A 15,477-nucleotide genomic window follows, 5' to 3' on the forward strand; every position below is an offset into this window, starting at 1 on the left:
AGGGTAGGGTCTCTGAGTCCACACACATATACAAGTTTTCATCTGTCCTCACACTTGAACACTCGTTCAGCTGTGAATAGAATTCATATGCAAATTATTTCTTATCAGAGTGTTGATGTTTTTACTCTCATTATCTTCCAGTATCCAATGTTACAGATAAAATACAGTCTGATGTAAATAAATGTATGTATGTCTGCTTTCTCTCTTGAGAATTAGTTTTTCCCTTTTATTCCAAAAATTCTTATGAAGTACCTTATGCCTGATTTGAGCTTGGAAACATCTTTCTTCTATGATTTCGCTAATGATTTCTTCCCTTCCATTTTCTCTATTCTCCATTCCTTTTTGGATGGAAGTGACCCTTCACTGTCTTTTACCTTTCTTCTTGTACTTTTTAATCTCTTGTACTTCTTATTCTTCATTCTAGGAGTTGTTCTTGATTTTATCTTCCAGATTCCTAATTTACTGTTCAGCCACATCTAGCCTATTATCCAGGCCTTCTATTGGAATTTTAATTTCAGAGTTCATGTGTTTAACTTCCAAGTCTCTTCCTTGTTCTCTTATTGTTCCTTTTTTGTAGGAGCTTGTTTGTTATGTTTTATGCGAGATCCTTTTTTGGTATCTCTGAGGACATTGAGTAGAATTTTTAAAAAATTCTCCTCCATTTGCTGGATAACCTCTGTTTCCTCTGGAGTGAGTTGTATGTTTCTCTAACTGGTCTTTTGTATTCGTCAGTTTTCCCCAAAAGTCTCTCCATGTCATGAATGAGAGACTATCAGTGTGGATGGTTGGCATGGGCTCTTTGACGGTAGTGTATATCTGCTTCTCCATTACGTTGCTCTGGCCACTGGGAGGCTGTCCATGAGCAGGGACTCAAGGCTCTCCAGGTTTTTAGCACAGCTGTGAGGAGCAAATCCCAAAGCTCTAAGCCATCAAAACAAGTGACTTTCAGGAAACATAAGTTTTACCTTTAAAAAAAATTAACAATGAAAATGAGATAGTAAATAATAGGAGGGAAAACTCGTCTCTCATTATTGTACCTAAAGTCATTTTTAAATGATGTTTCTCAGAAAGCGCATGCCGTTTGTTTAAAATCTTCTTAGGTGTCCTTTCTCACATCTCTTTTTAGGATATAGAGTACATACGATCCCACTACAATATTGAAGACTTCATATACTTTAGTTACCACCAGCGCAAAGAGCATGGCCACCTGTATCACTTTGCCCTGAACCCCATTTTTCAGCACTACACCAAGTTTTTTCTGAAGGAGATCCTCCGTTTAGGATATAAGTCCTGTCTCTACTACCCTGTTTACCCGCGAGCCAAGGAAGGCAAGGTAAAAGAATGTCTTAAGTCACTTTTGCAGCAGATCTGTGTCACGGTGTCATTTGTGTCGTGTGCCATATTTTATTTCTTCTTCACTCCGTGTATTTTGATTATAATGTGGCTCTGAATTTCAAATGGCCATATTGAGTTTGGTCCTTTTCTTACACTACAGTGAAAACCCAGAAGGCTTTGAATTTCTGAAACCATCACAACCCATATAATTAGTAGAACAAATCGTTGGCTTTTCCATATCTACAAAGCAGACACTGAAAGCTACGGAAAAACACTCTAAGGGATGTGAAAATCAAATTATTTCTCATGTGAATTAGTGAATGCCAAAATGTCCTATGATGTTCTTCAAGCAAAGAATGTTCTAGTAGTGAACCCATAGAATAAATTAGCTCAGTCCTTAATACTGGTGTGCTATCACGGTATTGCAAAACAGCAGTATAACATCCCCATAAAAGTGATGGATAAAAAGTGGAGATATGTGTTATTGATGTAACCTTTATGTAGGAGATACCTCTATGTCTGCATAATACTTGTACTTACGTAGAGCAATACTTCTATAACAAACACGCGTCTACTGTGTATACATTATGTATATTGTGCACAAATAGCAAGCTCTTGCTTCCTGCTTCCGTGTATCCTGCTTCAGTCTCCTTCATAGCACTTCTCACTCGCTCACATTGTCTTGTGCCGTAAAGCTGGAGCTGTTTGTCCTGTTCAGAGCTGCAGCCCTGTTACGTAGAAGGGTCCCACACACTTACACGTGCTCACACGTGCTCACATGCAGTGTCCTGCTTGCTCACAGGCAAGGGCTTCTTGGAGCTGGATCCCCAAGCAGTTCTTTCCTGCAAGATGGTCCCTCTGTCACTGACAGTGTTGATGCAGACTTGAGGGGTGTTGAGAACTGAACCCCCAGGTAGAAATTTCTACCCCCCTAGGTAGAAATTGTCCCATAAGATCCCATTCGTGACCAAAAACTTTCTTAGGCTCTGCCTAGAGTCTGACATTGTCACGTTTCTTCTTAGTTACCATGGTGAGCTAAGTGGGTTTTTTAAATGCTCTGAATTATTAAACTTAAAAACAATCTAAGGTATATGGGTACATACACATAACAGTAATTTTACCAATGTATCTTATTTGACAAATGCCTTTTGGGGAAAAACAGAAGGAATGGAGGAGAAAGAAGAAAAAACATGGAAAAGATAGGTAGCGAATGTAGAATATGCTCTAGTGATGATTTTTTTCCTGTCAAAATGCAGCCCTACAGCAATGTGAATGCCCCAGATTTGAACCTGGGACATGGGAAGTTTAACAGTTTTGCCTGAAAATCCTGGTCCTGCACAATTTCTTTGTACTTCACATTTGGCCAAGTGCCAATCTGGTGACCTTTACGGATGTGATGTTACATTCTCAGTTTTTATTCCCAGTGTTTCCTGCCAGTGCCCAGTTGGTAGAAAGTCCTTTTGCATGCATCCTAAAAAATGGTGACTTGAACTGAACTCATTGAGTGTTCACGTATTTCCCTCCATGGTGTGGAATTAGGACCATGTTATGCGCTATTGTATATATAACATAGAAACACACTTGGAAACAGATTTCCTCTCTGTCTGCACCTCTAGTTGATTTATACACGTACATTTAAATAAGTGCAAGAAGCAATACCAAATAGTACAGGTAAGAATCTCCAAATTCTGCTATAAATCCCCAGTTGACTGCAGTACAAGTGAGCTTTCGGCTGACATGATGAAGACGGTTTTCTCCACACCCTCCTGCCAGAACATATACTGAGAGCTCTTCCAGGCTTAAAAACACAGCTTTGGCTAGAGATCCCTGGGTTCTGTTTCTCAGTGTGTAAAATCAGGCAGTGAAGTTCAATAGTGAAGAATTTTAGAAATCCCTTCCAGAAGCTCTTAGAAAGGCCTAGGGGCTATTTTTAGAACCACAAATAAGTCATGTGTAAACCACGTCATTTATTAAACTACAGCTACAGTTCCGTTTTACTTTCTTTGCTTTCCAGGTTAAATTCGGTAAATGTCTCATTAAAAATTTTTGGTTTGACAGTTTGAGGTTTACACAGTTGAAATACCCAAAGCTTAGGGGTTTCACCAAAACCCCTAAGATTTCATAAATGTGAAAGAAATAAAGATCACCATGTTCAGTTTTCTCTGCCAAGTCTAAAACTTGGATAAAATTAATATTTAAAGCATTCACCTAAAACATGATTTATTGTAGCCCATTTCAGTAAGCATAAATCCAGCTCACAATTTAGTATTAATATAAAGCAGAATAATCTGGTCCAGCCCCCTCCCCCCTCCACTCCCCCACTCTCCGGTTTTATCCTTTTGTTTTAAAACACTTATCTGATCAACAAAGATCCAGTTGAAGTAGCAGTGACTTTCACAAACATGAGGATTTTCACATCTGCGCCCTATTGCCCCTCAGATGACATTTTTATCTATGTGCCTTCTTAAAGCAGCTTGTGTGAAACACGCAAAGGTTACCAGGACGCAGGTAACACAGCTTAATGGGGTCAAATCGAGCTGATTCATGATCACTACGGAGAAGAATATCCTCCTGGGGAAAATACTTGTGCTGAAAAATCCCATAAACCAAACCACTTGTTTATCTGTCATTCCCACAGAGATAGTAATGCAATTACTCCCGTAATTATCTTCATTAGTGTCAGGCATTATCTACAATTCATTCCTCTGGTCGAAGAGTATGTTTGTTTATTTGCTGGTTTCCACCCCCCCTCTCCGGTTTGGCCGGGTTGGGAGTTTTGTATTTGTCGAGGCGCGTGCCGGCAAATGTGCGCGCGGCTCCCACGCTATTCCCCCTAAAATCGAGGTCGCTGTCTCCCAGTTTCAGAGCTCCAGCGCCCACTCGCTGACGTCCGCCCTCCACTACTTGGTTCCCGTGCGGCCCCGACGACAGATTGTCTATCCCCTGGAAAAGCTTGGCATCAACGCCCCATCAAAGGAGGTCTCCAGGGACGCGGTGGGTAGCCGGCGGCAGCAGGCGGGGCGCAGTGCCAGCGCGGGCGAGCGGGCGGGCGGGCGTGGCAGATGGGGCGGCGCTGCAAACGCGGAGCCGGAGCCCAACGGCTGCTCCTTCATCCCAGAGCCCAGGCTCCCTCCCACCGGCCCCTGCCCTAGGGTGGTGCCTCCGCAGCGAGCCCGGAGCAGAGCGGACGCCATGTGGTCCCTCGTGACGCGCCACCCCCACTCACACGGGGGACGCCGCCGCGGGCTGCTGCGCCTCAGTACCAGTGGCTTGGGGTCCACCTCCCAGCATCTTTCTGGGTTTAGACCCCTTGCTCCAAAGCAGACTCCCCTTTCCTTCATGCTCTGCTTTCTCGGTTTGAGAACCTAGGTCTGGCAGCGTGAGGACGTTTGGGGCTGAGTCCTGAGCTAGGTTTGTTCCCTCCTCCTGGGGGAGTCCGCGTGATGAACAGGAACGTCTCAGCTGTCCTGGGTGGCGGGGGCTTTGAGCTTAGAGTGCACAGCCCTGGGACACTCTTAGTACCAGAACAGGAAAAGGGACCAAACAGAACCTAGATTTCGCTTTCAGTGGAAGTGTACGCGTAAACAGCCATACACAGAGCCGTGTTCAGGTACTTGGCTGGAAGCGTGACTTTGTCAGGCTGACTTACATGTAGGCTTGTACTGTATGTGCACACTTCCACTTAAATACGGTAGAAAAACGCCCCGCAGTGGGCCGACACTTGTTCTTTGTGAGAGAGAAAGGAGGAAAGTGGAAAGTTTAAACTCTCCAAACGTTTAGCAAAGGAGCTAAAAATGGTTCTGGAAACGGTGCTCAAATCAACACCCCAGTTTTGCAGGACATGCGTCACCTCACGGCCCCCAGCTCCTGCTTTACGTATGGGGGGGGTGGGTCCACCAAGACCCATCTTAGAGGCAGGCTGCTCTAAGTCCTATGTAAAATCCTAAGTCTTTATATTTGTAAAATAAAAAATAAATTTGTATTTATTTTCTAAGTTCTAATTTTGTATTTGAGTAGAGACTAAAAACGAATAGCAATTCTTTTGCTCTACCCAGATCTTCATTATGGAAAATGTGAAGCATGTACAAAAGTAGAGCAAGTTCTACAAAGCAGGGATTCTCCTTCTGTCTGTGTTGAGGGACCTCGTCTTCTTTTTTTAATGTACAGTCCCTCATAGACTGATAGTTTTGTGAAACGTGAATTCCTAGAAGGAGATTAAAAACAGAGACCAAATTCAGGTCCTATTATTTTATCACTAGGTTTAACAGACACAGAATTACTCTGCCCACTTGCTCTAAAAGCTTCTGCAGGCAGACGGGCACGTGTTACAGCCCACATGATGGGCTGTGCAGGAACAGCTCCAACAGGGTTCAACTCTTGGCCAGTTTTGCATCTTCTACAGCCTCACCCACTTCTCCTTCCTCCCTTATCATCTTGCAACAGATACACGTCATCACTTCATCCAAGACCACAGGTGTGTCCTTAGGTAGCAAGGCCCCAGCATCACACTCTAGAGAGGAAGGGGCCCCGGGCAAATCTGTAGGACTGTGGGGTCGACCACCAGGTGGTCTGCTGGTGTGTGGAGATCCTGGGATTGGATTCTTTTGGAATGACAGCCAAGAGAGTGTGTCGCGGTCAGGAAGGGTGGCCTCATCTGTATCTGTCACTGAAACACAGCTAATGTGACATCCTCCTGATCCCAGGAGAAGGGGCCACAGGTACAAAGTACAGAGATGTAGCTTCTGTGTGAGAGGTGCTGCCCTTTTGCAGCCACTGCTGATATGCCTTTGAGTTGGGATAGACCACGTGGCCAGGCCAAGAGAAGCCCTCACACGTCGGCGGCAGCCCGTAGCCCCAGCACCTTCAGCTGGTCCCCAGGGGGCGTGAGTGGTATGGCTGGGGGGACGGGGAGCAGCACGGGGCTGCCACCTGGTATCAAGAGCCGCGTTCCTGAACCTCTGGAGCTTCCCCATCCTCACCCCACCCCCAACCCTGGGAACCTACAGACCTGGATGACTTTGAGGTGAGCTGTAGCTCCTGGTGGGGAAAAAGCCAGAGAAAATATTTTATTTCACTTAAAACAACCCTACTGGGACTTCCCTGGTGGCGCAGTGGTTGGGAGTCCACCTGCCAATGCAGGGGACACGGGCTCGAGCCCTGGTCCGGGAGGATCCCGCATGCCACGGACCAGCTAGGCCCGTGTACCACAACTACTGAGCCTGCGCTCTAGAGCCCCACGAGCCACAACTGCTGAGCTCGCGTGCCACAACTGCTGAGGCCCGCGCGCCCGGAGCCCATGATCCACAACAGGAAGGGCATCTGTAGTGAGAGGCCCGCGCGCTGCACTGAAGAGTGACCCCCGCTCGCTGCAACTGGAGAAGGCCCGCGCACAACAGCGAAGACCCAGCGCGGCCACAAATAAATAAATTTGTAATAAATAAATAAATTAAATAAAATAAAATGATCCTATCATGATTTCCCAGGTTGTTATGAGTTGAAATCATTGCTTACATTTAATAAGCTTTTTCATGGCCGTCTCTCTGTGCTGTGTCCCCACAGAGCCCCCGGCTTATTTCAAGACCTAGCAGAGGATAGATTTTGTTTAATTAATTAATTAATTGATTGATTGATTGATTTTGGCTGCGCCGGGTCTTAGTTGCAGTACGCAGGATCTTTGTTGCGGCGTGCATGTCGGATCTAGTTCCCCGACCACGGATCAAACCCAGGCCCCCTGCATTGGGAGCACGGAGTCTTTTTTTTTTTTTTTTTTTTTTTTCGGTACACAGGCCTCTCACTGTTGTGGCTTCTCCCGTTGCGGAGCACAGGCTCCGGACGCGCAGGATCAGCAGCCATGGCTCACGGGCCCAGCCGCTCCGCGGCATGTGGGATCTTCCCGGACCGGGGCACGAGCCCATGTCCTCTGCATCGGCAGGCGGACTCTCAACCACTGTGCCACCAGGGAAGCCCAGGGAGCACGGAGTTTTACCCACTGGACCACCAGAGAAGTCCCCAAGGATGGGTTTTTAAATCCCTGCTCCAGGAAGACAACCACTTACCGGATGGGTGGGGCTGGTGCTCGTATCCGCCACTTTGTGCTGTGTTGTTTACTGTATTGGTGAATTCTGACTTTTTAAGAAGTACTTTCCTGCTGCTTGTTATACTTGTTCTTGAGAAGGGTTTAGTAAAGATTTAGATTTAGTAAACAAGGTTTAGTGAAAATGTTAGAAATCTTAAAGTTGGACCAGAGGATTATCGAGAGCATAATCCACATGGGATGAGCCTAGACATTCAAACGTTAAAATACTACATTAACATTATTTTAAATTTTATAAAACATTGTAGGCGGATTTAATGTTTTAGGCTGATTATCTGAGTCAAGGTGAGCCAGTTGGAAAATTTTTTGGAGGACTTTCTACAGGGTCCTAAGCACATTGATTTCTTAGCAGGGCAAATAGTACTGCAGCCGTTGAAGTTGAACGATTGTCTTACTAAATGAATCTCTCTTTGTCCCTTTACGTTTTCCACTCCCCTCTGCCCGGAGCTACGAGCAACCCTCAGCGCCCTCACGTGTCCGCACACTGCTCTCGCTGGGCACTGGCCTCTCATACTTTTTATCCCATCTCAGACTGACCATCGGTTCCCTGGCTTTCACCTAGGAAGCCAGTCTTCAAGGGAACAGATCACTTCAGGCATGAGTAATGGGATAGAACGCGTTTCATGTCGGTGCGTTGCCAATCTGACTCCGGCACAAGCCAGCAGAGATTGAAATTCGTCACTGCGTGGTAGGGTAGTGTGCTCCCCTCGCCCCAAGGTCAGGTAGCTGCTGCCTGCTTTAGATGAGTCGGTGTCCCTGCCACCAAACTGTCCCTGTCATTCGTATCAATTGACAGCATGCCCCGTGTCAGGTCAGAAGAAACGACCTGGAAAACATGTGAATGGTTTTCATCACACATCACCGAGGTAGGCCCGGAAGGTTCATCATGTCGCCACAGTCAACCAGCAGAGATACGTGGATAAGAGAAGGCTTTTTCCTAACCGTAATCCACGTGGCATGGACCGAGAAGATTTGTTTCTTAGCTTGAATGGGCTGTCTTGGCCTGGGCATTTGCACTCTGAGAATTATTATGATGGGAATTTTTAATGAAATGAATCAGTGTGGCCCACTTGCATGCGAACTATGATCCGGGAAGTGCTCAGAATTTGGCTGAATGAACTGATGGCCATATTAATTACAGACTGTGGACCAATTTGACCCACGCTTACTTTCGGGTGGTTCCTCGGGCAAGCTGGCTTGCTGTCCTTCCTGCCTCCCCGTAGGGATTCAAACATGACCGTGACAGGGGCCCTGTCCTCGGGGAGCGTACAGCCCAGTGTCGGTATTAACGTGGGACTGCTCAGGGCTGGTTAAACCAGGGATGGGAGAGGGCTGCATGGGTCCCTGAGCCCCGCCGGGGTCAGATCTGTTCTGCGGAATCCTTTGGGAGGGAATGTGTCTGGTCGGAGGCATGGTTTCCTTTCCAAGACTGGGGTTTTAAATGACTCTTACTTGTCATATTAAACACCAGAAAATGTGCTTTGAACTTAAAAAGCTCCTACCTTTGCTTCAGTATTAAGAGATGCTCCCCATCATCCACTTCAATCACTTTGGTTCTCTATGTTGATTTCTAGTATTCATAGAATTAGAGTGTCAACTCACCTCTCCTTTTTTTTTTTTCCAAATTTTTTTTGTACCAGATCAATCCATCTTCTTTCAGATGACAGAATCATCTCAGGAATCAGACTTTCAGAGTGATCAACACCTGTTATTTTTTTTGTGGTTGTTTATTGGTGACGGTCTGTTTAAATCTCGACTAATGAATTATTTGAAGCCTCCGTTTTCCCTTTGTCCTTCTACAAAAGAAAAATGACGGTTTGTTTAACCCCCCTTCTTGGAGCTAAGTGCTGGCCCGATTTTTCCTAGTGTGTGATCTCAGGAAGATGTCACGCTCTGGCATTCGGTTACCCTTTGAATCGCCCCTTTCATCTGGGCTGTTCTTCCCCAGTTCAGCTATAATTACCATCTGATGGACTGTTGCTGGATACTGTTTCACTTGTACATCTGCTGCCCTAGGAAATTGCATTATTCTCCCAGCACCTGCTAGATCTTCCCCAGCTTAATTGTTTCTCCAACCCCTTCCTTAAACTTGGAAACTTTCACTGCCCGCGTTAGACTTTCCTTGGTTGTACTTGTGTGTGTGTGTGTGTGTGTGTGTGTGTGTGTGTGTGTGTTTAAATTAGCCCTTTAGAATCTCCTTGGTAGAAGTTTCTAAAAATGCAAACCCATATTTTTCAACATCATATATGCACTGAACATTATTAATGTGACCATGGTGATATTTTCCTGAAATGAAATTAACCCACTTCAAATCACCGCCATGAGTCCAGTTTGCTTTTTCAAGCCACTTCCCCGCCATTTCCTACAGTTACCCTACCTATGGGAAATGCATTTCCTCCTATTTATGATGAACCCTTTTCTCTGACATTCTTAGAATAATTTACATAAATTCCTTTGTGAGGTTTTTTCTTTTTCAAACGAATACAAGTTGTATGGTCATTTCTTTCCAATTCTTTGAATACTATCTAGTTTAGTATTGTACATAGTGTATATGTGTACATCAAAATGACTTATGAATCAGTGATTTATTCTCCTTGTTATCACATTCCTCCCTCTTAGAAAGGTTACAGGGTAATAAACAGCAACTACTACTATTATTACTAACATGCTGTCGCTAAAGGCTTCCCATGAGTTATCTTGTTTAATCCTCATATCAACACTTGTAAATAGTTACTGCTACTGTCGTCTTCAATGTACATAAAGAAAACAGGCTTGCAGGAGGGAGAGTAAGTGACTTGTCCAAAGGCGAATTCTTGACAGAGCTTCAAACCCAGGCAGTTGGATGCCAAAACTCATACCATTATATATGCTCTCTTATCTAAAAAGTTAAAGCAGTGATACCATGGCTTATTGTAGGAAAACCAAACCACAGAAAAGGAAGATGGCTTGACAGAGACCTTTTGGAATCTCCCAGATGTTTGGCACCAGCTACATAATCAAAAGGTGACCCACAGATAATCGGCTTTCCGCCCGAACAGCTGGATTTTCCTCCTGGCTGAGCCATCCAGCCTTGGGTTTGTTCCTGTGCCAGCCTGACCCTGGCTGGGCTGGGAGCAGACACAGGGGTCCAGGATAGAGCCCTGGGGTCAGCTTTTGGACAGCAGCTGATCCAGGCTATCTCCATGTCTCTCTTTGTTGTGTCAGCTCGTTGTTATAAACCTTTTGAAATTATAGTGGCAGCTGCTGGGAAAGGTGGAAAAAAAATAATAAACCCGTATGTGGGTCACATTATCCGTTTTTCAAGATTCACTTCCATGCTATGTGTGGCTTCACGGTGTTGTTAGAAAACCCTCGAGTAAATGCCCAGGATGAGCAACTGAAGGTTTATTCAGGAGGTGAGGGGTGGGTGGGGGTGCGCTGGCAGCGTGATGGACCCGCCTGGACGCTGTTTCGAAATTGAGTTGTGGTAGAGTAGCAAAAGGAGGTCTCTAGGGTGTGATAAGAAATTGTGAAAAGTAAAGTTACTTCTTAACATCTCAGTATTGTCAAAAATCAATCCTGTATCTTATCATCGTTTTCTAGGATAGATATTATAGGAGAGTTGATCTCTTTCTCTCTCCCCCGCCACACCATCTTCCTCCATCTTCCCTCCCCGCCTTAACAGCTTTATTGACATATAAATCACCTACCATACAATTCACCCACTTAAATTGAACAATTTATTGGTTCTTAATATATTCACAGAGTTGGGCAACAATCACCATCTAATTTTAGAACGTTTTTGTCACCTCTCCCCAAAAGAAACCCATTAGTAGTCACTCCCTATCCCCCCACCCCAAGCCCTAGGCAACTATTTTAGTTTCTGTTTCTATGAATCTGCCTTTTCTGGGCATTTCGTATAACTGAACTCTACAATACGTGGAATTTGTGACTGTCTTTTTTCATTGAGCATCTTTTCAAGGTTCAAGCAATTTGCAGTATGTATCAGTATTTGATTCCTTTGTTTTTGGCCGTGCTGCACGGCATGGGGGATCTTAGTTCCCCAACCAGAGATCGAGCGCATGGAAGCACAGAGTCTTAACCACCAGACCACCGCCAGGGAAGTTCCCATTAATTGCTTTTTATGGCTGAATAATACTCTGTTGTGTGTACATACACCATTTTACTTGTCCATTCATCAGTTAATGGACATTTGAGTTGTTTCCACTGTTTGGCGACTATGAGTAATGTTGCTATGAACATTTGTGCACAAGTTTCTGTGTGGATATATGTTTTAATTTCTCTTAGGTATTATACCTAGGCATAGACTTGCTTGGTCATATGGTAACTCTAGGTTTAATGTTTTGAGGAACTTCCAAACCATTTTCCCAAGGGATGGCACCATTTTGTACTCTCATTCTTAGATCAGCTCAGCATCACTGCTAGTAAGTGGTGAGGTGCTGGCCAGCTCAAGGCCATGGTTGAGCCGTGAACCTGACTGTTCCTTCAGTTTCAGGAGTGGAGCTTTCTCACAGCTTTGGGAGAGCACCATACACGTATTTGGCAGTACACCACCAATCTAAGCTTCATTTCTTTGGAAAGCAGAGAGTTTTTCTAAAATAAAATCTCTCCTGCACTCATCTTCCCTGCCTCACCCTCTCTGGCCCATCAGCCTCCCAGGGGCCTGCACAAATGTTTCAGAGAGCTCCTGCAGCACAGGGAATGCCCATCCAAACCCCAGGAGTGACGCGGAGGACTTTCTGTTTTTCACACCAGCACGTCCAGCACTTCAGCCCACCTTTAATAATGTTATTGCTTTTAAAACAGCTACCAACAGAAAAAAAAAAAAATTCTGAGGCTTTCTTAGATGCTGATGGGGTTCTCGCCACAACCCAGTAGGGGGAAAATGCATTCTGTTCCCTGCAGAGCCAGGGTAATGAAGGCCGCGGAGGTCCAGAAGGGCCTCGGGATGCGCCAGCTGCCAGCTGCAGAGCTCTGGACGCCACGGCCCAGCAAGGCTCCCGAGTGGACCCGAGCTACCAGGCAGGAGCTGGCCTTCGCAGCTAAGTGGCTTCTTCAGAATCCGCCTTCAGGGAGGAAAAGCACGCCCGCCAACAGGACGCTTTGCTTTGTGTATTTTAAAGGAGCTGGGGATATAAAACGACAAAGGGGACAATTAGAGCTGCAGATGCCCACTAGGGAAGTTACATCTTTCCCTTTGATTAAAATAATATATGTGGTTACAAAAGCAGTGCATATTGATAAGAGAAATTTTAGGGGAAAAAAAAGTAAAGAGAAAATGGATGAAACCTGCAATCCGCTATAGATTACCTTTCTTAATACTTTGGTGTTTTCACTTCTAGATTATTTTCTGTGAAAAAAAATTAAATATGGAGTTATATGCACATAGTGGTTTTGTTTTGTTTTGTTTTTTTTACCACCATCCCCACGCCACCGCGGTTTTCCCCCCTTGGTGTCCATACGTTTGTTCTCTACATCTGTGTCTCAACTTCTGCCCTGCAAACTGGTTCATCTGTACCATTTTTCTAGGTTCCACATACATGCGTTAAAATACGATATTTATTTTTCTCTTTCTGACTTACTTCACTCTGTATGACAGTCTCTAGATCCATCCACGTCTCAACAAATGACTCAGTTTTGTTCCTTTTTATGGCTAACTAATATTCCATTGTATACATGTACCACAACTTCTTTATCCATTCATCTGTTGATGGGCATTTAGGTTGCTTTCATGACCTGGCTGTTGTAAATAGTGCTGCAATGAACATTGGGGTACACGGACCTCTCACTGTTGTGGCCTCTCCCGTTGTGGAGCACAGGCTCCGGATGCGCAGGCTCAGCGGCCATGGCTCACGGGCCCAGCCGCTCTGCAGCATGTGGGATCTTCCTGGACTGGGGCACAAACCTGCGTCCCCTGCATCGGCAGGCGGACTCTCAACCACTGTGCCACCAGGGAAGCCCAGCATGTGTCTTTTTGAATTATGGTTTTCTCTGGGTATATGCCCAGTAGTGGGATTGCTGGGTCATATAGTAGTTCTGTTTTTAGTTTTTTAAGGAACCTCCATACTGTTCTCCATAGTGGCTCTATCAATTTACATTCCCACCAACAGTGCAAGAGCGTTCCCTTTGTAGATTTTCTGATGATGCCCATTCTAACTGGTGTGAGGTGATACCTCATTGTAGTTTTGATTTGCATGTCTCTAATAATTAGTGATGTTGAGCAGCTTTGCAGCACATAGCGTTTTGAAACAAGCCTTTTCACTTCCGATGTTGAGAACATCTCGCGTGTCACGGTGTATTCTAGAGCGTCGTTAGGGTGGCCTCCTTGTCCTCTGTGCCAGGCTCTGTGTTATGTGCCCACTTGGATTATCTTACCACATTCTCAGAGAAGTTCATGTGTTATTTTCTCCATTTTTCAGTGGGGGAAACTGAGGTTAGGAGAGGTTTGGTTATGTAACTGAACATTAATCCAGCAGGACTTGTGGGAATAATCATGAGTCCCCTTGATCTCTGTCTCCCATCAGTCCCCCTGAGAATACGTTCCCCGGGGCCGGGTTTCCCATGGACCTGGACAGAGAGTGGGCAAGTCCTGTTACTTTTCCGGTCAGTTTTAGGTAGTTACAGTGGGTCACTCCAAATCACAAAACATGGTCTTAATTCTATAAAATGTCCAGTTTTATTTTGTGTAATAATCAAAACTCAAACTCAGTTGTCATCTAAAGACTAGAGTCCGTCCTCCCCATATCTCCACTGAAGCCGGTAGCTGGGGAAGGAGGGCGGGGCCTCCTTGCTCTCTCTAACTCACTATGCCCTCCGCTTAGCATCTATTTAGCTTATTATTATTTAGCTTTCGGAAAGAAAGCCTGTTGGCTTCTTGATCTTGTTTAGCTGTATTTCCGGTCCTTCTGGAATTGGGACCAGGGCAGGGAAGGACAGTTGGGAGAGCAGGCGTGTGTCAGAGGGTGGCTCCTGCCCCGTGGGCCGGGCGGCTCTTCTCACGCGTGTGCTTGGAGCTTCTTTAGGGATTCCTGTGCCTCAACCTCCCACCTGCATCCCGTAATGCAGGCAATGCACCCTCCAACTCTGCGGCCGGAATCTGATTTGCCCCTGGAGGCGGCTCTACAGGAAGGACCTCCGATAAAAGCCCAGGCTGTCTGGTCAGCAGATGCGCCCAGCACGGCCACCTTCCCTCCGGCCTTCCAGCAGCTGGCCAGCTCATCAGTTTCGTCAATATGGGTGGGAACCACATGCCACTGTGCTGTGTCCACTAACTGTGGGAACTCACTCCAGGGTCTCTGAGGCTCCCAAACCCTCGTCTTGTGACTTGAAGGACGAGACACCCCCCCAGCCCTCCTCCTAGGGGTGGAGTGGCATGCAGCCCACAGCACATCAACAGTTCTCATAGAGGAAATTTCCAGAAAAATCCTCTTCTGTCCATTCTTCCAACGCTTTTGTATCTTCATTGTGAATGAGGGGTTTAAAAGTCACTTAACCTGTGCTTGCCCACCTGCTTTCGCATTTTCACGAGAACAGCTCCTGTGGAATGCAGCACGCTTTGTCTTCCTCCTTCACATGTCCTCGGTGACATCAGCTTCCCCAGGCTGAGCAGCTGCTGGGCTGAGGCGCTGGGACACAGTGTAGGGATGCCAGATCCCGAGAGCCACCACTGCTGCTTGTAGCCAGTTCCCTAAAGTACTTGACAAATTTTTATCATTATAAACAATGCCACCATGCCCATCCTTATTTTCTTTGAGTACATTCATCATGAGTTCATTTCAGTAAATTCCTAGAAACGGTTTGCTAGGTCAAAGGTAAAGCTACTGTCTCTTTAATCAAAAGGAATAACGTTGTAGAATTTTAAATGGAAGCTTGTGATTCCCAACCTTAAAAGATGATTTCTCCTTGCAGTGTGTTTGCATTATCTAAGTAAGCCGCCAGCATGAGGAACACTGTCTTTTATTGTGAGATGTAGATTTTTTTAATTCATTTCTTTTCTTTTCCATCCTGGTTTGTCCCAGGATATTGAATGTAGTTCCCTGCGCTATACG

General features: G+C 45.5%; 1 protein-coding gene across 1 annotated transcript in view; it reads left to right on the forward strand.

The window, feature by feature from the left end:
• The window catches only part of CFAP61 (cilia and flagella associated protein 61), a 250,975-nt gene that overhangs the window by 110,732 nt on the left and 124,766 nt on the right, over positions 1-15,477 (forward strand). Inside the window, exons 15-16 of the mRNA XM_065892819.1 lie at positions 1,127-1,333; positions 4,195-4,329. Coding sequence (XP_065748891.1) covers positions 1,127-1,333; positions 4,195-4,329 — 342 coding nt within the window. The remainder of the gene's footprint in view (positions 1-1,126; positions 1,334-4,194; positions 4,330-15,477) is intronic.

The sequence above is a fragment of the Phocoena phocoena genome, chromosome 15, assembly GCF_963924675.1.
Source record: "Phocoena phocoena chromosome 15, mPhoPho1.1, whole genome shotgun sequence".
NCBI lineage: Eukaryota > Metazoa > Chordata > Mammalia > Artiodactyla > Phocoenidae > Phocoena > Phocoena phocoena.